The sequence below is a fragment of the Macrotis lagotis genome, chromosome 7 (assembly GCF_037893015.1).
Source record: "Macrotis lagotis isolate mMagLag1 chromosome 7, bilby.v1.9.chrom.fasta, whole genome shotgun sequence".
NCBI lineage: Eukaryota > Metazoa > Chordata > Mammalia > Peramelemorphia > Peramelidae > Macrotis > Macrotis lagotis.
In genome coordinates this window covers 25,117,137-25,143,443 of record NC_133664.1, presented here as the reverse complement: position 1 = coordinate 25,143,443, position 26,307 = coordinate 25,117,137, and the positions used below count along the sequence as shown (strand labels likewise).

At 34.4% G+C, this 26,307-nt stretch overlaps 1 protein-coding gene across 4 annotated transcripts in view; it reads left to right on the top strand.

The window, feature by feature from the left end:
• The window catches only part of ZCWPW2 (zinc finger CW-type and PWWP domain containing 2), a 475,923-nt gene that overhangs the window by 47,891 nt on the left and 401,725 nt on the right, over positions 1-26,307 (top strand). For all 4 annotated transcript variants that reach the window (XR_012470450.1, XM_074195633.1, XM_074195634.1 and 1 more), the window contains exon 3: positions 8,275-8,434. Coding sequence is in view for 3 of the 4 variants with exons in the window: in XM_074195633.1 (XP_074051734.1) it covers positions 8,275-8,434 (160 nt within the window). In the remaining variant the exon portion in view is untranslated. The remainder of the gene's footprint in view (positions 1-8,274; positions 8,435-26,307) is intronic.

The following is a 26,307-nucleotide window of genomic DNA, read 5'->3' as shown; positions in this document are numbered from 1 at the left end:
AGAATCTTTGAAAGGGGATGATCCAATCATATTTTAGTAAGATCATTTTACCAGATATGATCGGTAGAATGTAGAATGGGAAATTAGGAAGCTATTACAATGGACCATACTACAAGTGATGAAGTCTTGAAGTGACAGGGAAACTGGGTAAATGAAGACATGTGAAAGACATTGTAGAGGTAAAATCAAGACATGACAACCAATTAGTTTAAGGGGTGAGGGAAAGCACAGAGTCAAGGATGAATTCGAGCTTATAGACCTAGCTAATTTAGAGAATTATGATTCACTCTACAAATAGAGAACAGTTTAGAGGAGGCATTGACATGTGTAGAGCATAGCCCGGGTATTACCTGAAGATAAGTCCAATGGTCCTGTTCCCCCAGGGTATGATGCAATTGTCCCAGCTAGCTTACCTCTGATAGAAAATTTGATTTGAGGGAGTATATAATGAATGAAATTCAGAAACTGGATTTGTACATTTGGGGATTTAGTAATGATAATCTGGGGAGCAGGGAGGAAGAAGAGAGTAGAAGAGGCTTTGAATAGAGATTTGAGAAACCCTTGTGTTTAGGATGATCTGACAGGGACACAGATGGGGAGGGTAAACTGGGAGAGAGAGAGAGAGAGAGAGAGAGAGAGAGAGAGAGAGAGAGAGAGAGAGGACCAGAAAGGAGTATTATCACATGAAAATTTAGGGAGGAGAGAATACCCAGGAGGAAAGAATGGCTAAAAGTTTCACAAGATTCAGAGATCAAGGTTGAGAAAAGAATGGAAAATATAGGGTTTAGCGATCAAGAGCTTTCATAACATTGGGGAGGCATCTCCAGGGGAGTGATGGAATCAGAAATTTGATTGTAAGGGATTGTGAAATGAGTGAACTGCAAGGAAATGGAGACAATGACTAGAAATGATATTTTCTAGAAATCTTACTGTGGAAGGTAGTAAAGATAGATGATGATTGAGGAAACAGCAAAGTCAAATGGAAGTTTTTTAAATGATATTTACTAAGTATTTTTACTTCAGTTCATGTTTTAGGAATGATACAAAAATAAAAATACTTCATTGTATTTAGAATAGTATTATTGTGTACTAGTTCTCTCCAAGAATGAAAAATTTGAGGTGAATTAATTGATTAGAATGTATTCTAATCTGTCCCAGGCAGTTAGGTGTATAGTGGAGAGAGTTCTAGTACCTGGAGTCAGGAAGAACTAAGTTCAAATCTGGCCTCAAGGAGAGTCAGTTATTCTTTGCCTCAGTTTCCTCAGCTGTAAAATGGGGATAACAATAATAACTACCACTTAGGGTTATCTTGAGGATCAAATGAGATAATATTTGAAAAGCACTTATGTAAAATATTAGGGACTTAAAAATGTTTGCTTCCTTCCTAACTAAAATATAAAGACTTGTCATAGTGATGAAATTTGCTGATAATAACTGCTATTTATATATATGATTTTTCTCAACATGCCAGAAAATATTATTTCTTTTATGTATGATAAGATTTCCCCTTTTCTCACTGTGTTCAAATAGTATTTATATGTTTCAAAATATGAAAAAATTATTTTTCCAGAAATACACAGAGCACTTCTAAATGAGAGAAGAAATAAATACTCAAGAAAATTAAAAATAGATAATTTTCCCCTGTCACTTCTCTTGGAAACACTATGTTTAAACATTTCAAAATGAAAACACAATGAATTCAGACATCTGTAGAATATCTTCTGAAGCCTCAATGAAACTTTCTACCATTGAAAAAGCTTTGTAGTTCCTTCTCTAATTTACTGCATACACTACACTGTGTCATTTAAAAGCATGTAGCATGGAAAAGGTTTTCACTTTTATCCAGATAAAGTCAAAAAACAGAAGGACTCAGATTAAAGCCCCCCCCAAAATGTTGAACCATTAATCTTTATTTTTTAAAAGAATAAAGTTGAATATTATAGGCATTTCCTTAAAAGAAAACAAAAATATTTTTAACAGTCTTACAAGATAAAGGAAATTTACTATACTTAAATGTTTCTATTTTGTTTTATTTTACTTAGGGGTTGAACTACTGAGTGAATAGTAAATCTAAACAGATCATTACTCTTTATTTCATAAGTGCCTGGAAAGAATATTTGTTTTGGAGACTTACTAATGAAACCTGGTTTTCTCACATGAGAATAAATCAAACTTTCCCAAACTGTCTAAACTCCTTAGTAAATGTGAGCCATTATTATTGTAGGTGGTATGAGAAAGACACGAGTACATAATTTTATATAATATTTTTGAACAGATCTATTGTATCACATATCATACCCAATCATCTATAAGTTGAATCATATTTTACATACACTGTGGAAATCTAATTAAAAGAACATATAATATAAATAATTACTCTCAGCCTTCAAAGTTTTAGAGTACACATTTTTATGCGTGCTCTATAGTTATGTAGTTAAGGTGAGACTGTGGGGTCAATGACCAGGTTGTTAAGAAAGCAGGATTAAAATGAAATTTTGTTATCTTGCATGGTGTAATAGATTCTTTGAGCATTTGGAATAGAACCTTGTACTTGCCAAATGCCTAATGTAAGGATTTAAAAATAAGACTGATTTTGTATTCATCAAAAAGAAAGAAAAAAGGTACCTACTTTTTACTTTCCTTTTGATAGACTGAATATTTTATATTTTTGAAGGCATTCTATTTCTTGTTTGTTTGTTTGTTTGTTTTTGCCCAAGGCCACACAGCTAGGTAATTATTAAGTGTCTGAGACCGGATTTGGACCCAGGTACTCCTGACTCCAGGGCCAGTGCTTCATCCACTGCGCCACCTAGCCACCCCTGGCATTCTATTTCTTTTTGTGTTTTCAGCTTTGTTACTAAATAATGGTGCACAATATGTTCTAATAATTCTTATTTCTTGTTTTTGTTATGATTTCACCTAGTTCATTTGTTATTTTATTAATTTGATTTTCTTCCCTCTTCTTTTTAATATAATTAGTTAGAGACTTAATTTTATTAGTCTTTGGAAAGAACTAGTTTTTAGTTTTATTTATCATTTCTGTGTTTTTCTTGGTTTGTAATTTGTCTCTTTCTCTTCTAATTTTTAATGCTTTTTTTTACTTATTTAGGTTTATTCATTCTGATTTTTAAATGTATATTCAAGCCAATATTCCTGTCTTTTCCCTATTTTGTTAATGTATTTTAGAGAGATGTTTTTTTCCACCTGAGTATTGCTTTAACTGCCTCCCAGAAATTTTCTTATAATGTTTTACCATTATAAATTTCTTCCATATAATCACGGATTTGTTCTTTAACCTACTCTTATTATTTAGGATTTCATTATTAAATCTCCATTTGGGTCAGTGTTTGTGGTTCCTGAGCCAAAATCTATTTTTAATGTTTTTATGATCTATAAAAGAAGTATTAGCTATTTCTCCTTTTTACCTTTGCTTGTAATACTTCTGAGTTTCTTGTCAATTGTCCTTGCGTCATTGTTAATTTTTTAAAATGTTCCATGTGGTACTGAGAGATGCTTATTTTCTTTTGCCATCCTATTTAGAATATGCCATAAATCTTTTAACTCTAATCTTTATAGCACTTTCTTCGGTTCCATATTTTCACTTTTGTTTCTATATCTGTTAGTCTCAAAATTGAGAGAGTAACATTGAGGTTTCCTATCAATATTATGCTATTGTATGTACCTTCTTCTAGTTTAGTAAATGTTAACTTTATGAATTTGGATGCTAAGGTATTAAGAGTGTGTAAGTTTATTACTAATATTTGGTTTGTCATCTTGGTTCCTTTTATCACAATATAGTTTCAACATTTATTCCTTTTTTAATTTTTTGAATGTTTATTTTTACATTATCAAACAGCATCATTGCAACTCTGTCTTTTTTGGATTCACTTGAAGTGTAGTAAATTTTTCCCATCCCTTTAGTTTTATTTGGGTGGCTTTGTTATTTATGTTTCTTCTAAGCCACAGAGTATATTCTTATCCTGTCTATCAATCTTTTTCTTTTTATTGAATTTTTATTCTATTCACATTTATAAATAGAAATTATGTTTCTATAATTTTCCATTTGTCTCTAATATTTTTTAAGTTATGATTTTCCCTCTTGTTGTAAGCACAGTACTATATTCCTAAAGTTATTATTCCCAATAGCTCTCTTACCCTCCTCCCCAGTCTCCTTCTCTCATTAATTCCTTTTTCTTTGGGGTTTTACTTATTACTTTCCTTTTATTTCTTGTCCTTAATCTGGTTTTTTGATCCTCCACTTTCCCATTTTTTTTCTTTCAGTCAAATATATTCTCTCTTCTTCATTATCTTTTTAATTTCATTTTTGCACCCCCTTTTGAGAGAGGGTTTCTTCTCTCACTTTTCATTTTCCATCCTCTATTTCTATCTCCGTCCTCTCTGGTTCATGATCCTCCTTCTTGACCATTACAATTTTCTGGTTTCTCTCTTTTCTCTCTATTTTTTTGAGTCATAACTTCCAAGGTATCCCTTCTGGACTCTCCCTGAATACAGTTTCTGTCATTGCCTTGTAGAACCTGCCTAGTGAATTTAACTTTTCCAAGGTGCCTTACTCCTAGAGCAAAGCTAATTCCTGCAAGTGGACAGAGAACTCACTGTCTCATGGTAGAATTTCCCCTTCCATCCAACTACATTTATGTGGCCTACCACTGATCTATATCCCCCCTCCCCCGATTATCTTTTTTCCTTCACTTTCCTCAGTATCTCCTTCCTAGAATGGTACCTTCTACTCTCTTATGTGGTTATTCCCCTCCACTCCCCCAGGGAATTCTAATTCCTTTCCTCCTGATCTGGGAAAAGTGGTCTTTTTCTGACCTCAAATCCCTAAACCACACTCAGCATAAGATCTCTTCCTTTCTTCACAGAACTTCTTTCTTACTCATGTAATCATCAGTGGAAACCTGTGCCACTACCAAAATACCTTTTTCTATTCTTTTCCTGCTCCTCCTCACTTTCTCCACTGTGGTCATAGCATTATGAGTCTTGAGCTATGATTAAGACCTATTCCTTCATCATCTCTTCTTTTTAATTTTTGCTTTCACCCTTGTTTCTTGGTATGTTTTTAAAAAGAAATTTAAGGATCCCTCTGTTCTCATTAAAAAAATTGTGTTTAACCATGTACGGATCTTTTTCCTAAATTTTTCCTTTTTTTCTGTGATATTTTGTTTCATTATTTGTACTTCCCTTGATTGCTAATTTGTTTACCTTCCTTGAATTTCTGTTATCTAAGTGTTTAGGAAGCAAATAATCTGCTCACATCTAGTTTTCTTTGTAGGACTATTTCAAATAACTCTTTTATTTAATGTTCACTTTTTTTTCAATAAAATTTGAACATTAAATAAAAGTTATTTGAAGTTGCCCTACAGATTTGCATGGTATATCATCTTGAATTGCAACTTATAATACTTCACTCTTTTGGAATACATTATTCCATTTTCATCTAGAATTTATGTTGGGTATAGAATCATCTTACATTTTTTGAAGTTCTTTTTCTGGGTTTATTGCAGAATTTATTCATCATTAGAATTGTTAAACTTAACCACTATGTGTCTTACAGATTAAAGCACAGAAATTTTTTTCTGTAGGCAATCTGTGTACTACTTTTATTGGCACCTTTTTCTGTTTACAAGTCTTATATTAATTTCTACCTTGCACCATTCAAGATTTTTCATTTGTTTGGTTCTTCTAGTTGACCTTCAGTCTTAAAGATTTCCTGAAATATAGCTCTGAGCAGATAGGCTTTTAGAAGTCTACTGTGTTTTAAATTGAGCTACTCCTCCTTAAAACCTAAATTACTCTGGTTTTCATTGAATGGCCAAATATAGTCCTAACCCCAGCCTAGGTGGTTCATTATTTATGCTTTGGTGACTCTGAATGTAAATAGCAACTGTTATCTGTGGCTAGAAACTAGAGTGTTTTCCTCTCTCAGACTGATATCTTTGTGATGGTAAATTGAATCATTTTTTTGTCTCAATTCTTACCTAGCCTTAGTCATTGGATGGGAATTGCCTTAGACTAGCTGAGATCTAGGAAAGAATATAATTTGTTAAGGGCCAGGTCACCCTGCTCTTTGGAAGAGAAAGTGAGACTCCATCACATTCTTTGGCAACCAGACATAGTCAAAGGAAGACAGCCCAAGTGTAGCCCAAATCAGAGACAGTCCCCCTTTTCCCCTTCTCAGGTACAATCACAAATTTCTAGAAGGCTCACCAAGGCTCTAGGCAAAGGAGGGCAGGGAAGGATGAAACATAGTAATCATCAGGAAGGATTAGGTCATTTAGAAAATACCATCTCCTTTGATCCTCTTGAGAACTCTGAAGGGTAATGCTTATTATCCAAATTTTATAGTTAAGGAAACTGAGTAAGACAGTGAATAAGTGATTAGTCCAGGGTCACAAAGCTAGGAAGTGTCAAAATCTGAATTTGAAGACAGGGCAGGACTTAAGGCTTTTCTGATCTGTCTATTGTACCATCTAAATGTCTACAGCTGTGGTGTTCTTTTTTGGAAAGTCCCCATTATATATGAACTGAGAATTTCTATCATCTTAGATTCTTTATTGTCTTTCCCAAGAGCATTTAAGTTACTGGCAAGTAAGAATTGTTTCTTTTGGTTTTTTTTTTTTCGATGTCCCCACTTCCTAGTACATTTCCTAGCACATACATAGGAGGCATATAGTAAATATTTTTTGAGTTAGTTTTTATCTATTCATTTTGGCCTATTTGTCCTATTGATGATTAAAAACAATAGGCATTGAATCTTTCCGTTTTTTCACTCCTAAGAACCATTAAAGAATGATAGCATTTTGTGACTAGGCTGTATCAGTTATTATCTCATTTTACATATGAAAAACTGAGTTACCAAGAGGTTTGGATTGTCTCCAACTTGAATGACTAGTTAGTAACAGAGTTAATAATAACCTCATTTGACCAGTTGTGTAGATTTTAGATAATCTTCTGATTTTATCAAATTGAAATTTCTATCTGTTCCATGAGCTTTTAAACTCTATAACTGCTTCTACCTCCTGCTTAATTATTTGAACAATAAATTAGACAGCAGAGTGATCAGTAGAGTTTCTAAAGCTAACCTGATGTATCTAGTAAGTTTTCAACATGGTCAGGCCAGGGAATTAGCAGAAAATTCACAAAGAGTTTATATATGTAAAGTGTGTGTTTGTTACTGATGTAGGCTAGGTGTATACACAAGGCTTGTCTAAATACATCTAGCTATCTCTAGAATCTCACCCATCCCTCTCCAAGGAGGACTTTAATTATTACCTGAAAAGGGTCAGGAGAGGGTTTACCAAATTTGAATTATAATTGTCTTCTCCACTAAAAATTGTTAATCTAGATGAAATGATAAGTTCAAGCTTCTTTCCTTTTCACTATCTGTTAAGGGGGAAAGACTATTGTACACTTCTATGCAAAGCTTGATCCTTTCCCATTATATGTTACTTATACAAAAGATAGTCACAGAAACTGAAGAGTAAATAAGCCCCTTTATCTAAGGAGATTGCTGACAGAGATCAGAGAAGTTATACAGAATAGTATATATCAGGCAATGCAAATTGAATGAGTTCTTCCATTAGGAGCAAGATATCTCAGTTCTATGTAAAAGCCATGATCTTTCCCAAAGATTAATAAATAAAAGTTGCTAGGGATTCTAGACTGTTCCTAGGAAATAATGATTATGATGATGATAATACTAACTACCATTTGTATAATATTTTAAAATTTTCAGACTTAAGGCATGTTATTCAATTTGATTCTCATAAAAATTCTTTGAAAAAGAATGTTAAAATCCCTGTTTTACAGATGAGGAACTAGAAGTTGAGAGAAATTACTGACTCAGTCACATAACTAAGGAAATAGTTGAGGCAGGAGCAAACTTAAGTTTTCTTAACTCCAGGGCCAATATTCTATTCACTATTCTGCCTGTTGGCCAGGATATGATATATGTGTTATTTTAGATTGAATTTCCTTTTATAATGGTATCATAAGAAAGTTTCAGTGTGCTTCAAATTCTTGAACTTTTAATGCTAATTGTTGTGATGATTCTCATTTTTAGGAAAATTGTATTTATCCCAAATCAATAAAACATATATTACCAAATAAATCTTTATATTTTAAAAGATATTGATAAAGATACTTTTAAACTTAGTGAAAAAACTTTAGTACTCAAAGGAGATTAATCAAAATAGTATATGCATTCTGAAAAGAATAATTTCTAAACAATTAAAATATTTTTTCCCTTGAAAGTTGGCCAGGTTTACTTTGTCTTGATCCTGTAATGGGGGAATATGTGACCTGTGACTTGGATGGAAATGCTGAATCTTATCATGTAGAATTCCTGGGTAATCCCCATTCAAGAAAATGGATAAAAGCAAGCAGTGTTGGTCATTATAGGATCACATTAAAGGTAGGAAGAATAACATTAAGTCTGTTATTTACTTTTGTTGTTACTTTAATGATTCCTCTGAATTTTTTGAGGCACATTTTTTAAAAAATTGGCTCTTTCCCAAGGTTCACTAACACAACTATTTTAGAATTACTTTAGAAATTGTAAAAATAGAATATTGTAATATATAGTACTTCATTTCTAAGATAATATAGTTATAATAGCTTTAAGTATTTTGTTTCTGATTAGCAATACAATTATTATCATAAATCAACTATGGACTTTTCATAAGACTATGATTATCTTTTGAAAGTGTTTTTCGATTCTTATTTAGTCATTTTTATAATCTCTGAAATGAAATTTAAGTTGTGGCACTATTTAAATGAAATAATTAGGTAATCCAACAAATTTTTAAAATTTCTAATATAATATTTCTTCATATTTAGCCCTCAAATAACTTTCTTTTAGAGGGTTTCAAAACAGTCTTTTCTTTTAGACTATGGTTTAAGCCAGCATTGATAGATTAAATTCTTAGATAATATGTTTTCTTATTTAAGGGTTTAGAGTCAACTCAGTTATTTAAAGTAATTTAATTTTTACTAAATCTTTCCCCAATCTTTTAAGCTAAGCTCAGCTCAGCTAGAGTCAATCTCTTGGTAGTGTAGGTCCAATATTATAATGAAATAAGAAATGTTCTTTAATAGTTTCCTATTCCTACAAGGATATATATTAAATGCACCATGAGTTGATTTAGCTAATGGAAACTCCTCTGCTTCTGAATTGGAATACCTCATGAGTCTTTTGTGCTCAAGTGACTAGGGAGTGGTCAGTAGTCTGTACTGAGTCTCCTGAGTCAATCAGATCTTAAGAACAGTTCCACTATCTTTTAAGGAAAAACTAGGCAGGGAGTAAGAGGTTATGTTCCTACCATAATTAACATATCTTGCTTCCAGAGAATGCTTAAATAATGTTGATGCCAAAGAACAAGAACAATATAACACCCATACTGTAGGCTTTCCATTTTATGGTAGGAGGATGTACTCTATATCATTATCCATATGAGGTCTATAATATGATCCTTAGTATAAATCAATTAGAACAGTGATTTATTTTTTATTGTTTTAAAAAACTATTATTGCTATAAATAAAATCTTTGTTTACTTTAGTCAACTAATCGGTATATGGAATGTATATTCTCATATGTAAGAGATTGAATTATGTAATTACTTTTCTTCAGAGAACATAGAACCAGTTTTCTTACTGAGATAGGAGAGCATGATTGGTACATTGAAAATTTGTTTTCCTTCTTTATAGGAGTAACAGGCAGAAAAGGTGTGTGTGTGTATGTGTGTGTGTGTGTGTGTGTGTGTGTGTGAGAGAGAGAGAGAGAGAGAGAGAGAGAGAGATCGAGAGAGAGAGAAAGATCATGAACTGAATCTGGGGCTTGATTTATTTTGTTGATTATCTAGATTTAAGAAAGTGTTGGAGAAAGTGTTCATATGAAAATATTGTGTGATAATGAAGAAGTATCTGATACATATGTTTAATAGATGTTTGTTGATTGCTGATATGTCATTTTTTCTTTTCTGTTTTTTGAAAATTCACATACTTTAAACTAAAGAATAAAGCTAGACTGTGATGATTCTGTCATTATAAACTAATTCCAGTAGAGCTAGAAAGTTTTCTCATTTTCTGCTCTACTCTACTCTTTTTTACTCTCCCTTCAAGAAGGGTGTTCTGGTAAATATTATTATCTAGCTCTAAGAGAAATACACACACACACACACACACACACACACACAAAACCTTTCTGTTAAACAGAGACTGAGATGGTACAAGGTGGGATTTAGGGTTATGTGGTTGGGAGCTAAATTCATGTGCTGGAGGAGTAAATTTACATTTTTTATATTTATATTTTTTGAAATAAACATTCCTGTTACAAGCTAATCCCACCATCAGTAATTAAATGGAACAGGGGTACAAGGGACCCACTCCTACTACTGAGGGAATAGCATTAGTGGGAGATGGAGTCATTTGCAGAGAGCCTGGATATCTCCCAAATTGGGTACTGGAGAACTGTGGGGAAGGAATGAAAGGTAACTGACTGGTCTTCATATAGGGGAGGTCAGGGTCATCTGTGTTACATATGTTATATAGGAACAATGAACTGAAATTTCAGGAATTCAAGTTTTGGTTCAAAGTAAAGAGAAACTTCCTCACAATTAGAATGTCCAATTGGTTGCCTCCAGAGGCAAGGGCTTATAGCTTACCCTGCCCTACACCAAAAGGTCTTCAATAGGGTGGATGACTCTCAACATGAATATTTTCAAAGAGATTCTTATTCTATATCATTTGACCTGGAGGCCACTGAGGTTCCTTCTAGTTCTTAGTTTATATATCAAGCTTCTGATTAGAGTTAATAATAAATCTTGGGCAATGGTTACTTTATTCAAATTTGAACTGCTTATTTCCATTGGGATAGAACCAATGACCATATTTTGTATAATTATAACTAGAACACATGAGCTCAACACAACTTCAGCCATTCATCCATTGTATATTATCTAATATATATCTTATGTCCTTTAAGATGTAGAGTTTTTATTTTTGAAGAGCTTAATATTTTATTAAGATTGTGTCATGAAAAAGATGATTATGTCAACTATGAAAAAGGTTAGTAAGATATTTGTAGTTATTGATGAGGCAATACATAGGAGTCACATAAACCCAAAAGCAAGAGATGATTTTAAAAGTATATGCTTATCTGAAAATTTTGTTATCTCCCAACATTCTTGCCATGATGATTGCTTCAGTGAGGAAAGGAAATTGAACTGGGAGAAATTCACAGGTTTAAATCAGCCATGAAAATAAGTATGTGTTCATTTGCTCCAGGCCTAAAAGAAATCAGCATAGACCTAAAGGATTTCAGAAAACTGTGCTAATGAAAATCTATCTGTGGTCCTAAAAGAAAGTTAATTCTCTTGGCTTCTGCACACTATCCATTTTTGTTTGGTTTCATGGGAATATGTATTTGTAGAGAAATACTAGTTTTATTGGCAAATGATTGTGTTCCATGCTTAGTGGGAGGAGATCAGTAAAAGCAGGTGGGAAGACAGAGTAGTGTGGGGCTAAACTGGGACAGAATTTACACATTTTGTAGGAAGAACAACACTTCTACAGGACTGACTTTTTAATTTGCCAAGCTAATAGAAACAAAATGAAAATAGACTTCAAGAAGCCTAAATTGAATATAGTGGTTCAGTTTTATGGTAATTAGTTTTTTCCTGTATATTGATTGTACCTACATGGTATTCAAGACCAAGGGCATTCATGATAGTGTCAGCAGGGAACTGTGAAAGTTAGAGAACTGTGCCTCCCTACAGCAGCTGAACTAACAGGATGTTCAGTCCCAGTCTCAGACCGCCATTTCTTCCCTCCTCTCTCCCTGCTCTGTCTCTTAGAATCAAGTATTTGTCTCATCATGTTGTGAGATTCCTATCATCCTTTAAAATTGGACTCATGGAAAGCTACTGAGCTCTAGCCGGGTTTCCTAAAGATGTTTCTAGGGAGTAAATAGAGCACATACACTTTCCTTACCGTCATTGTATAAGGTCTATCTACTTATCTGCTGATATAAAGGCAGAGTTTCTTTCAGATGTGAGGTCAGATTCAAAATCCTAAAAAAACCAAATGTCATATAAACATATTTCTCTATGTTTAATATGCGCCCTTTCCCTCAAAATTTGGGGTTTAAAAACTGGGAGCATTTTATACAGTGGTTGTAGAATTTTTGACTTGCTTTTCCCACTTTTTCATGCTTGTTGTCTTTATACTTATTGTTTAGCATTTGTTACTGGAACATTAGGTGAAGTTTTGCCATGTTCTGCCCAGAAATGGCTCAGAGAAGTTTTTTTTCCAGTGCTGAATTCAAATTCAAAGGGATTGGGTTTGCAAAAGTGAATGGATAGATAACCATACGAATATCAGTCTGATCCTCCTCCAACTGAGAAAAAAATCTGAGGATGGGAAGAAGAAACCTGAATGAAAATGCCCCAGCAGGAGGCCATGAGAGGCAAGGCAGTCAAATGGCCTGAGTTTGAGAGGGAATCAGAGATGGTTGAGGAGGAAAGGGTCATTGGAATTCCTGTGTCCACAAAGATTGTTCAGTAAGAAGGACAGAATTGCCGATGAAAAAGAAGTGACTGATTTCAAAGGAGGACATAACTGGTGCTTCGGATTCAAGAAACAGAATGGACTAAGTGTATGGATTGCACCAGACTTGTCCAAAATATACCTGAAAGTTGTGAGCAGAAGGTCCTTGAATTTTATGATGAATAAAACTTGAGTTCAATAACTTTATGTAATACTTTTTTTTTTCAAATTTCATGTCCCAAATTTATACATGGGAGTGTCAAATACATGGGAAATATGGTACATATAAAATCATTGATAAAAATTGTTGAACAGCTCAGGACTAAGAAGGGAACTGTGCATACCTAGGAGATTTTATTATGGATATCCCTGAAAGCTGACAGAACTTAATGGTTGCTCTTTAGGCCTCCTTATTCAGTCAGTTCTAAGTCCATCAAGCTGAATTATTTTTTCTCCCTAATCTCTTTATCTAGTCTATAGAGATAATATTAGAGATTGTTAAATGCATTGTTATAACTAAAATATATTCTGTTTATGGTATTTCTTTGATCTAGTTAACCATTTAAAATTATATTTCCTTTTATATTTAGTTGACATATTCATTGGATCTTATTATTGTATATAGTGTAAAATAGTGGTCTAAAATCAATTTCTAATTTCCCTAGAAGTTCTTACTAAAGTTTTGTCCCATACAGTTTGAGTTCTTTGTTTGTTTGTTTTTTTGGAGCAATGGGGTTGAGTGACTTGCCTAAGGTCACACAACTAATAAGTGTCTGAGGCTGGGATTTGAACCCAGATCTCCTGACTCTAAAGCCAGTGCTCTATCCACTGTGCCTCCTAACTGCCCGCAGTTTACATTCTTGAGTTTATCAAACAGTAGTAGGTTACTGAGTTTAGTTGCTTTCTGATTTTTGTTCATCTACTCTGTTTTATTGATCTTTTTTGAAAAGTCTTTAGTAGTTCCACAGTACTTTTATCAATTCTCTATGACCTTTTATATAGTTTACAATAGTTGTCCTTTGATTTTGAAGAGTACCACACCATCCAGGTTAATGGTGGCATGACTTGCACATTATGTTCATTACATGGAAGGGTATGTTATACAAAGACATCCTTCCTATCACCTTTTCCAGAACCATGATTTGACAGCAAGCAGGATTTCTGGTTGGTCTAGATGCTGTGAGAGTCTCTTAGCTTTTGTATGGCTTCCTCTCCCCTATCAGCAAGTCACCTAGGCACTATGGCAGAATGGGCAAAGAGCCATGTGTGGTTTCTGGCTACAGAATGGCAACACCACAGTGTATTCAAACCTGTTTCTCAATGGACTAATGTCAATATGATTTTTCCTCCCATGTCAGGGAGGCACACACAGTGTTTCAGCATTGACAACATAGCACAGCTGAATCTGATTCTTGTCAGGTTAATCCTCAATGTGGTTTTTCCTCTTAGACTTCAACCTTGCTTTCCACACACGTGCCCCTCCCCCCCCAGCCCAAAGCCCGTGGGGCAGTTATGGGAATAAGACACTAGATCATTCATAGCATGGTTTATGGTCAGAAGGAAGACAGTATCTGATTGTTCTGCTAGCTGACATTTATATAGCCCTCAAAGCTTTGCAAAGAGCTTCACCTATGTTATCTGATACAGCAACCCTAGAAGGGACAGGCTATCATTACCCCCATTTTACAGATGAGGAAATTGAGGCAGATTAGTTAAGAGACTTGCCCAGAGACATACAACTGGTAAGTGTCTGAAGCAGGTCCTACCTTCTTGTTCTTTTGTCCTCCCTGCCCCCCACCTGCATTATGGATAAAATGCTTGTTGTTGTAGTCTTTTGCATTCTTATCAGTCATTTTCAGTTCTGCCCCACTCTTAGTGACCCATCTGGAGTTTTTCTTGGCAAAGATACTGGAGTGGTTTTGCTGTTTCCTTCTGTAGCTCATTTTACTGATGAGGAAGCTGAGGCAGATTGTGAAATAACTTGCTTAGGGTCATACAACTAGTAAGTGTCTGAGGTTGTATTTGAATTCATGAAAATGAGTCTCTCTGATTCCAGACTCAGCACTCTATCCAGTGTACTGCTTACCTGCCTTTTGTTTTCTCTTTGTGCCTTTTGTATATTGTACTAAAATTCTATGAAACCCAGATATTTGTTACTAACATTAATTCCTGAACAACTTTTCCTGAACAAGTTAAAAGTTACATGCTCTAGAAGTGATACCTTTTTTATCTGCATTGTTGACCACTAACATGTTGAAGCTTATTTTATGTTCTTGGGGTTCTAGACTTTTGGATGAAATGATCTAATAATATGTTCCTTTTGGCATTTTTGTCCTTGACACAGCTTAGAAACTAGAAATACCTTATATTAAGTATCTTTAATAGCTTTGATAGTATTTCTAATAGGCTGCCGACATTTATGGATCCATATTGATGTTCTGATCATTTATATGCAAATACTTCCATTATTCCATATTATATTAAAAAAACCTTTTAAGTGTCACCTGCTTAGAATTTCTGATTCTCATAATTATGTCAAATTCCCAATAAACTATCATACATAGCCCAGATGATCATAAAGGCCTTCTTATTGATCTCCTGTTGTGAATTCAATTTTGCTTTCAAACTACATGAGTAATTAACCCTCAAGCAGATGTTTTCAAAGATGAACCAGGGTTATTCAAGATCCTTTACTCCAGTAGTGAGCTACATTGATCCTTAACAATATCTTTGGAAGACTATTCATAATGTTTTAAAATCCTAGGATTTTTTTATATTCTTGTAATAGAACTGTGTAACTGATTAAAGTTTGTTCGGCAACTCTGCTACTTAAAAATAAAGTCTTTCTATTCATGTGAAAATATAACTTTCATTATGCCCAGGTATAAATTGTGCTTTGACTATCAAAATTCATCACAGTGGAATTTTCCTATTGGTCATCCCTTTATTCTCAATCAGAATCTCACTCTGACCCTTTATTTATACCAAAATGAATGCTTAAAGTGTTTTTGTTTTCAAGGAATATTTGCATTCTAACCATTAACAAAACTCTTAAGTTCCAAAATTGAAGGTCCAACTTGATCTTCAGTTTGAAATTTTAGATGGTAATTTGGAGGGAGGAACAACACCAGTGTCCCCAGAAATCACTTGCAGACTAGTTAGTTACCTACCTAACACTCTGGTGTTAACTGGGTCCTGTATATGCCTCAGATAACACTCCAAATACGTGCAGAATTCCAAATGAGCAGTAATGAAACTAACATTTATTAATCATCTTTAGTGTATAAGACATTGTATCATAGCTTGGGAAATCTGGAAAAGATTGACTAGTTTCTGCCCTCTGGGGAACTTACTTGACTGGTAGAGGAACTATTATATAACTATAATACAATATATAATTATAATAATTCAACTAAAACCAGTGAGCATTTATTAAATGCCTACATTGAACCAGGTACTAGTGATAGAGAAAAAAGTGGAATAGTTTCTGACTTCCAGTTTACATTCTTCTGGGGGAAACTATGTTTATAGAGAAGGAAATAAAAATATTCAAAGTAAATACTAAATTAATGGAGAGAGAAAAGAGCCCTAACAAATAAGACTAAGTAATGAAATAAAATACAAATAAAGTAATTTATGCAAATAATAATAAATTAAAATAATGTAGTAATGAAAAATAAAATCTGAAAATTGAACAAGAGAGATCCACATTTTAAAAATACAGAATGAGATGACTTCTGACTGATCAGGCATCAAGGCTTTTTAGTTGAATTGAAATCTCTGGGTCTTTACAGCTCATGGCTCCTGAAGGATTATATGGACAATCTATATATATGCTAATCCATATATGCAGCAATGCTGCAAAGACTTGAATCTTTCTATTCCCCATTCTTCCCCCTCTATTTCACTTTTCTGTTCTCTTACTCTCTGATAGGAAAGAACTGCTTTATCTATCTGGAATGGTGTAAAAGGCCCAAACTAAAGCAAAACCAGGCTTTCTTTGCCAAGTTCATACCTTCCCTAGGGCAGAGAGCTGATTGTTCTGGTGGTAAAAAATGTCTCTTCCAACCCTTGATAGAAATTGTTTTTTTTTTGCCAAGCACAATTTCATGTTAAAGTAAAAAAAAATTGGTTTTGTCAACAAAACATTTGAATAAACAATATAGATGACAAATCAATTAGATTTTGAAGTAAACCTTACTCTCTTCAATATTATTTGGAAACTTCTAAAAGTTTAGCACCTTGTGTCTAAATTAACTGCACACAAGGAGAATAACTTTGATTGCACTCCACCCCTTGTACCCTTTTATGGTCTAGCCAAACAGGCTTTCTGGTGATCACATATGATAGGATTCATGATCCTGAATCTCTGAGATACTTGCTTTCACACTAACTCTTCTTCCTGCCTATGTACATCTTTCTTTATCCCACTTTAAGAGATCTATTTTCTTTCTAAACTCATATCAAAGGGTATCTTCCATATGAAGACTTTCCTGATTTCCCAGCTCCTGGTGCCTCCCCTTTAAATGATTTTATAAGCATTTTCTTTATGTAAAGATGGAGATCAATTGAGTTAATCAACCGCTTTATTCTATTTAAAGTAATTAATAAAATACTCTATCCTTAATTCCTTTATCAAGTGAAAACATTTGTATTGAATCAATCAATCAATCAAAGTCATTAAGCTAACATTTGCTATGATGTACCTTTGGGTCATCTATAAAATACCAAGTCAGGGACAGAGCATTTGTGTATACCGAAGCTTAGAGGAGAGAGTAATTCCTGGCAATCCTTTAAGAGGTAATTGCTTGGTAGTGGAGGAGAACTTTTATTTGCTCCTTCTCCACATATAGAGCAGCAACTAAGTGGTATAGTGGATAAAGAAGTGAAGAAGACCTGAGTTTAAATCTGGCCTCAGTCACTTATCTGACTCTATGACCTGGGCCAAATTGCTTCACCCTGTTTGCCTCAGTTTCTCATCTGTAAAATGAACTGGAAGAGAGAAACCTCAATTGAGGTCACCAAGAGTCAGACACTACTGAAAAATGATGGAAAAGCAGCAACAGCTCCTCAAATAACCTTCTGAATTTCAAAGGGTTGGGAAAATTTTGACTGGTCATCAGTGTTCTAGCAGCAATTCCAGAATAGCAGGGACTGATGGTGGTGTCTGCATCAAGAACTGGGAATAAAATGGACACAGTGAGGAAGGCCAGCTTTAGGATTCTATCACATATCCAGGAGAAAAAATCATCAATGCATAAGGGACACATCTGGGGGATCCAAGTAGAAAGTCTTTTGGGTGCTGTGAGCTGTCTCCTTTGCCAGGTCCCCTCTAAGTTTGAGCTCACTTTCCCCTTAAAAGTATGACCCGGACTTTTATATCATCCCTTCTTACTGTACCACCCACAGAAATATCCATTCAGTCTCACTGGTTACTGATGATCATAGATAATCATGGAGGAATCCATGGGCAGGGAGGGGCTCATGACCTAGAGCGTCAGGAGAGTCCTGTGGGGCTTCAGACTTCCAGATGAAGAAACTGAGGCAAACAGAGTGAACAGGAGGTGAGCAGCTCTGTAGATTTGCACATCTGTCTTTCAAGTGGCTTTTGGGATGTTTTCTTTGAATGATGCTTTCCTTCAAGACAGGGACAGGTTAGTTGTTGTCTTTGTCGGCTTTGTATGCAGCACACTGCCTTAGGAGGCAGACAAGAAATGTTTCTTCAATAGACAGTATTTACCTGCTTTCATAGGATTTATAATCTAACAGGAAAGCAAGCAGAGGGGACTATGTTTTTTCTAAGACGACCAGTGACATCATTGTGTCTGTGTGTGTTTTATTTTTTCTTTCTTTTTCTTCCATTTATACATACATATTTCTAAATTACAAAATTTCCCTCCTCCCTTCCTTCCCACCCCCTCCCCTCAGGGAACAGTCAAGTTAGCATTTTACATACATATTTTGTAAAACATATTTACAAATTAATAATTTTTGGCATTAGGAAATAGGATAAAGGGCAAGAGATACTTTTTTATGAAGGGTTCATCAGATTTGGTTTTTTCCTGTGTGTTTTCTTTTGTGTTTTTTTTTTCCTCTGGTTGGGGAATAATATAGTCCATAATCAGTCTAATATAGGTGTCCTAGCTCTCTGGACTGTCAAAAGGAGTTGCATCCTTCAAGGTTGTTCATCTCATAATGTTGTTGATGTGTACATTGTTTTCTTGACTCTACTCTCCTCCCTCAGCATCAGATCCTGTAAGTCATTCCATGCTTCTCTAGAGTCCAACCAGTCTTTTTTTTGAACAATAATATTCCATAATATTAATGTACCATAACTTGTTTAGCCTTTCCCCAATTGATGGATATCCCCTCAATTTCCAATTCTTTGCCACTATAAGAAAAACTGCTATGAATATTTTGGAACATGTAGGACTTTTCCCATTTTTTACAATTTCTTCTGGATAGTCCTAGAATTGGAATTTCTGGGTCAAAAGCTATGAACAGTTTTATTCCTCTTTAGGCATAGTTCCATATTGCTCTCCATTCACAACTCCACTAGCAATGTATCAGTGTCCCAGTCTTCCCACAACCTCTCCAACATTGATCATCTTCCCTTTTTCTCATCTGGGCTAATCTAATGGGTGTGAGATGATACCTCATTGTTGTTTTAATTTGCATTTTTCTAATTATTAGTGATTTGGAGCACTTTTTCATATGTTTATATATAGCTTTAATTTCTTCATTTGAAAACTGTTCATAGCCTTTGACTATTTATCAATTGGTGGATGACTTGTGACCTTATAAATTTGAATCAATTCTCCATATATTTTAGGAATGAGACCTTTATCAGAACTCCTGGTTGTGAAGATTGTTTCCTAGCTTTCCTCTTTTCTTCTAATTTTGGCAGCATTGATTTTATCAGTGCAAAACCTTTTAAATTTAATATAGTCAAATCATTCATTTTGCAGTTCATATTGTGCTCTAATTCTTATTTGGTTATAAATGTATTCCTTTTCCATAGATCAGATAGAATATTTTTTTGTCTATTAATTTATCTATGGTATCACTCTTTATGTCTAAATCCTATACCCATTTTCACCTTATTTTGGTATAGGGTATGAGATGTGGATCTATGCCTAGTTTTTTTGCCATACTATTTTCCAGTTTTACCAACAATTTTTGTCAAATAGTGAGTTCTTATCTCAGAGGCTGATGTCTCTGGGTTTGTCAAATAGAAGATTGCTGTAATCACTTACTGTAGTTTCTTTTGAACCTATCCTAATCCACTAATCCAATACACTATTTCTTTTCTAAAAAAATTTTATTTAAGGCAAGGGGGTTAAGTGACTTGCACAAGGTCACACAGCTAGGCAATTAGTAAGTATCTGAGGTCATATTTGGACTCAGGTACTCCTGAGTCCAGGACCAGTGCTCTATCCACTGTGCCACCTAGCTGCCTGTCGATACACTATTTCCTAACCAGTACCAGGCAGTTTTGATGACTGCTGCTTTATAGTATAGTCTGAGATCTGGTAGAGCTATGCCACCTTCCTTTACATTTTTTTTTATTAGTTCCCTTGTTACTCTTGCCTTTTTTGTTGCTGCAGATTTTGTTATTGTTTTTCCTAGCTTGGTAAAGTTGTTATTTGGTAATTTGATTGGTATGGCATTGATTAAGTAATTTAATTTGGCTAGAATTGTCATTTTTATTATATTGGCTTGACCTAACCATGAGCATTTGACATTTTTCCAATTATTTAGATCTGACTTTATTGGGGTGAGGAGAGCTTTATAATTGTGTTCATACAGTTTCTGGGTTTCTTTTGGGAGGTAGATTCCCAAGTATTTAATGTTGTCTACAGTTATTTTAAATGGAACTTCTCTTTCTATATCTTGTTCTTGGACTTTGTTGTTCATATATAGAAGTGCTGATGATTTATGTGGGTTCATTTTATATCCTGCTGCTTTGCTGAATTTGTTAATTGTTTTAAGGAGTTTTTTAGATGATTTTCTCAGATTCTCTAGTTATACTATCATATCATTTGTAAAGAGTGAAAGTTTTGCTTCTTTATTGCCAATTCTGATTCCTTCAATTTCTTTTTCTTCTCTTATTGCTACTGCTAACATTTCCAATACTATATTGAATAGTCATGGTGATAATGGGCATCCTTGTTTCACCCTTGAACTTATTGGAAATGCTCTGAGTTTATTTGCATTAAGTATAATATTTGTTGAGATTTTAGATAGATACTATTTATTATTTTAAGGGAAACTCCATTTATCCTAAACTTTCTATGTTTTAATAGCAATGGATGTTGTATTTCATCAAAGGCTTTTTTACCATCTATTGAGATAATCATATGATTTCTGTTTGTTTTACTATTGATAAGTTTAATTAAGTTGAGTGTTTTCCTAATGTTGAACCATCCCTCTCTACCTGGTATAAAATCCAACCTGATCATGGTGTATTATCCTGGTGATGATTTGCTGTAGTCTCATTGATAAAATTTTATTTAAGATTTTTTCATCAATATTCATTAAAGAGATTGGTCTATAATTTTTTGTCTGTTTTAGTTCTTCCTGGTTTAGATATCAGCAACATGTTGGTGTCATAAAAGGAGTTAGGCAGAAATCCTTACACTCCTATTTTTTAAAAATAGTTTATGTAGAATAGGAATTAATTGTCCCTTAAATGTTTGGTAGAATTCACTTGTAAATCCATCTGGACCTGGAGATTTTTTCTTAGGGGGTCTATTGATGGTTTCTTCAATTTCTTTTTCTGAAATGGGGTTATTTAAGTAATTTATTTCCTCTTACGCTAATCTGGGTAATTTGTATTTTTGCAGATATTCATCCATTTTACTCATACAGTTCAACAAAGTAACTCTTAATTATCTCTTTAATTTCCTCCTCTCTAGTGGTTAGTTCACCCTTTTCATTTTTGATACTGGTAATTTGGTTATCTTCTTTTTTTTAATCAGATTAACCAGAGGTTTGTCTATTTTTATTGGCTTTTTCATAAAACCAACTCTTAGTTTTATTTATGAGATCAATGGTTTTCTTGCATTCCACTTCATTAATCTTTCCCTTGATTTTTCAGAATTTCTAATTTGGTATTTAATCGGGGTTGTTTAATTTATTTTTTCTAGCTTTTTTAAGTTGCATACCCAAGTCATTGATCTCCTCTTTCTCTATCTTATTCATAAGGCATTTAGAGATATAAAGTTTCCTCTCAAAAATGCCTTTGCTGCATCCCATAACTTTTGGTATGATGTCTCATTATTATCATTTTCTTGGATATTGATTGTTTTTATTATTTGCTGTTTGATCCACCCATTATTTAAGATGAAGTTATTTAATTTCCAATTAGTTCTTGGTTTATTTTTCCCTGACCCTTTATTACATGCAATTTTTATTGTATCATGGTCTGAGAAGTGTGTATTTATTATTTATGTCTTTCTGCATTTGATTTTAAGGTTTTTTTGTGCTCAAGTACATGGTCAATTTTGGTGAAGGTGCCATGTACTGCTGAGGAAAGGGTATATTCTTTTTATCCCCATTGTTTTCTCCAAAGATCATATTAAGTTTTCTAAGATTTCATTCCTTCTTAACTTCCTTTTTGTTTATTTTGTTGTTAGATTTATCTAGTTCTGAGAGAGGGAGATTGAGGTCTCCCAGTATTAACGTTTTACTGTCTATTTCTCCTTGTAATTCACTGAGCTTTTCCTCTAGGATTCTGGATGCTATACTGCTAGCTTCTTACATGTTTAGTAATGATAAAGCTTCATTACCAATGGTGCCTTTAAGAATATGTTGTTTCCTTCCTTATTTCTTTTAGTGAGATTGATTTTTGCTTTTACTTTGAAATTAAGATTGCTAGTCCAGATTTTTTTTTTACTTCCACTGAGGCATAATATATATTTTGCTATGACCTTTTACCTTTACCTTGTGGGTATCTCTCTGCTTCAAATATATTTCTTGTAAACAACATATTGTAGGATTCTGGTTTTTAATCCATTCTGCTAACCACTTCTGTTTTATGGGACAGTTTATCCCATTCACATTTATTGTTAAAATAATTAATTCTATATTTGCCTCCATGCTTTCTTTCTCCACTTATATTTATCTCTTTCTTTTTCTTTTATTATTCATCTCCAAAATTTTACTACATTTCCTCTTTTGAATTTTCTTTTAGGAATTTACTTTTCAGTTTATTTTCACTTATAGTCTTTACTTCTTTTTTTTAATCAGTCCCTTCTTCCCTTATCTGTCCCTTTCCCTGCCCCTCCTCCCTGTAGATTAAATTAGATTTTTAAACCCAAGTGGGGTTATATCTTATTCCCTAACTGAGCTAAATCTATTGACTAGAATTTACTCAGCATTCACATTCTCCCTTCTTTCCTTCCATAATTATACATCTTTGTGCCTCTTTCCTTGGTGCTCTAATATTATTAATCAGGTATTATCAATCACAGTTTCATTATTTGATTGCTTGATAAGCTCCTATTATTATCAAGATAGCATCACAGATTGTTTACTTGATTGCTTGATAAGCAACATTGACTCAAATTGCATCAAATTGTAATTATAATCATTTTTTACCTTACCCCCTTCTTAAGTATCTTTCAAATACACACAGTCCTCCTCCCAAGCCAAAGTATCATTTAAAGCCATATCATTTCTTGAATTATTTGTGCCCCTCCCCCCAGGCCCATTTTCTTTCACACTTTACCCCCCCCCCCCCAGGGTACTTAACCTCTTGTTAAGTGAAGCATCAGAGCTGATATAATTAAGTATAAGAATCTTGAAGACTTCTAAGTACAGGGAAGCTCTTGAGATCTAACTGAGAACTTTACAAATGATTGTAACAGAGACATTGTCTCATGTCCTTGCAGCTTATGATGCCCTCATTAGATAAGATGCTGAGCACCTTGTGATTAAAGTGAGTCATAGTATAATGAGACACTTAAGTTGAAGTTAAGGCTCCTTTTTTTTATTTTCAGGGCTTTTGGTCTCAAACATATGGATGTGATCTTGGACCTCTTTAATTGAGAGATAAGACCCAAATGTACCCCTGTCCTTTAGGTTCATTCTCTTCAATTATATTCTACCCTCTAATTTTCCTTAGAGAAGTAAAGTTCTAAAGAAATTAGAATTGTTATATCTTCCCTTTTAGGGACTAACATTTGTTTTAGAACAATTTTGTTTTTTCGTTCCCCTTTTTTCATTTACCTTTTTTTTTTTTGATATAACTTTTCAGTCACGTATTTGACGATTGAATTCTCTGTTGAGTTTTGGTCTTTGTCTCAGGAAGTTCTGGAAATCCTGTATTTCATTGAAGATGGACATCTTTTTCCCTGATGATGTGTACTGGTTTGCAGGGTAGTACATTTTGTGTTATAATGCCAGGTCCTTAGCTCTCTGAAATATGTTATTCCAGTTCATCTCATCCTTCAGTGTTGAAGCTGATAGGTCCTGTGTGAGTCTGATTGTGTTCCCTTTGTATTTGAATTGGTTTATTTTTGCTTCTTGCAATATTCTCCCTATTATATGAGAGTTCTAAAACTTGACTATTGCAACCCTTGGAGTTTTTATCCTGGGGTCTCATTATGGAGAGGTTCATTGCATTTTTTCAATTGTTATATTGTTATCTTGTTCTAGTAGGTTGGAGAAGTTTTCCTTTATAATTTCCTGCATGATGTTTTCCAGGTTCTTCTGTTGGTCCAGACTTTCTAATAGTCCAGTGATTCATAGATGGTCTTTCCTGGACCTGTTTTCCAGGTCATTCATTTTCCCTAGAAGGTACTTTAAATTTTCTTCAATTTTTTCAGCCTTTTTATTTTGTTTAATAGAATCTTGTAGTCTTATATATTCTTTAGTTTCTGACTGTTCACTTCTAAGTTTTAGGATTTTATTTTCTTCAATTATCTTCTGTGTTTCCTTTTCCAGTTGGGTATTTTTACTTTTAATGGAGTTGATTTCTTTGGTCAACATGTCACAATTTTCCTGCATGACTTGCATTTCTTTTTTCCATTTTTCTTCTTCCTCTCTACTTTGGTTTTTAAATTCTTTTTTAAGCTCTTTGATGAGAGCTTTTGTATTTCAGTCCAATTTATAGACTGTTTTGATATTTTTCCTGTGAGTAATTTTTCGCTGCTTTCTTCTTCAGATATAACATTGCTGTCATCTTTATCTGTGAAGTATTTTTCTATATTGAGTGCTCTTTTAGCTTTTTTGTTCATTTTTGTTGTTGTAGTTCTACTTCTGGGGTATATGGAGTATAGATCCAAGTGTTTATTTTGCTGGGGTTGGGGTTTGATCCTTGGCTCGTTGTTGGCTAAGATGTTGCCTATGCAGTCCAGGCCTTGCCTTTTCAGAGGTGTATTTCCTCCTTTATGTCCAGGTTCTGCCTTGTTCCTGACCCAGTCCTGTCTTTTACACTGGTGCTCTTAGGGCTCAGTCTTTGTTTGGGTCTGGGATCCTCTCTGCTTGCTATGTAGCTGCCAGGACCTCTGTTATCATTAAGCTTTCGCCTCCTGCTGACTTTCCCTGCTCTCCTCTTCCTGGACTTTTACTTCTCCTTTTCCCCCAAAGAGACAGATTTTCCCTGAAGATACTACATGGTGTCTGCAGTTGAAAACTTCTTTGAATCTCTTCTTTTTTCTTGATGGGATCTGTGGTGTGGATGTCAGAGTAGAAGCTTCATTTATGTTTGGTAGGGAAAGGCTCTGGGAGCAGGTTTGCTTAGCACAGCCATCTTGTTTCCACCTTCAGAGTCGTGTGTGTATGTGTGTGTGTGTGTGTGTGTGTGTTTTCTTGGACTCAGATTGAAGTGATGTCATCAGCCTTACTTTTTTAAATTAAAAATTTTTTTTATTTATTTAAGGCAATGGGATTAAGTGACTTGCCCAAGGTCACCAGTTTAGGCAATTATTAAATGTCTGAGGCAGGATTTGAACTCAGGGCTTCCTGAATCCAGGGTTGATGTTCTATCCACTGTGCCACCTAGCTGCCCCCTCACTCTCTTTTAGAGCCATCTGAGTCCAAGGGCAGGACAAAAGTCAGGATCACTGGCTGGAGGTGACCTGGGCACAGCTTCTGATTTAGCTCTCAGAGCTCTGTAGTGCCCCAGAACTTTGATGACTCTAAATGAGTCTTATTCCAGACCATTACTTCTTCCTGAAACCAGTCACCACTTATACACTCCTGAATATGAGACTTTATCTCTTTTGATTTTTATTCCAGTGTTTTAAGTTACATCTGACTGGTTATGACCTCATTTGAGGTTTTCTTTTTTGGGGGATGGGGCATTGCAAGTCAATGGCATTAAGTGACTTGCCCAAGGTAATTCTTAAGTGTTTGAGGTCAAATTTGAACTCAGTCCTTCTGACTCCAGGGCCAGTGCTCTATCTGCTGCACCATGTAACTTTGTCCCTCATCTGAGATTTTCTTGTTAGAGATACTGGATGATTTTTCCATTCCTTCTTCAGCTCATTTTATAGGTAAAGAAACTGAAGCAAACAGGGTAAAGTGACTTGCCCAGGATCACACAACTTGTAAATAACTGAGGCCAGCTTTGAACTCAGGAAGTCTTTTCAGATTCTCAATCCTGGGACTCAATTCACTTTGGCACCCCCTAACTGCACCAAACCTTACTTCAGATATCACAAAAATAATTGTTCTTGGTTACAGTTTCTTCCTTCATAAAATAAGGGATTGTACTAGCTGACCTCTCAAGTTCC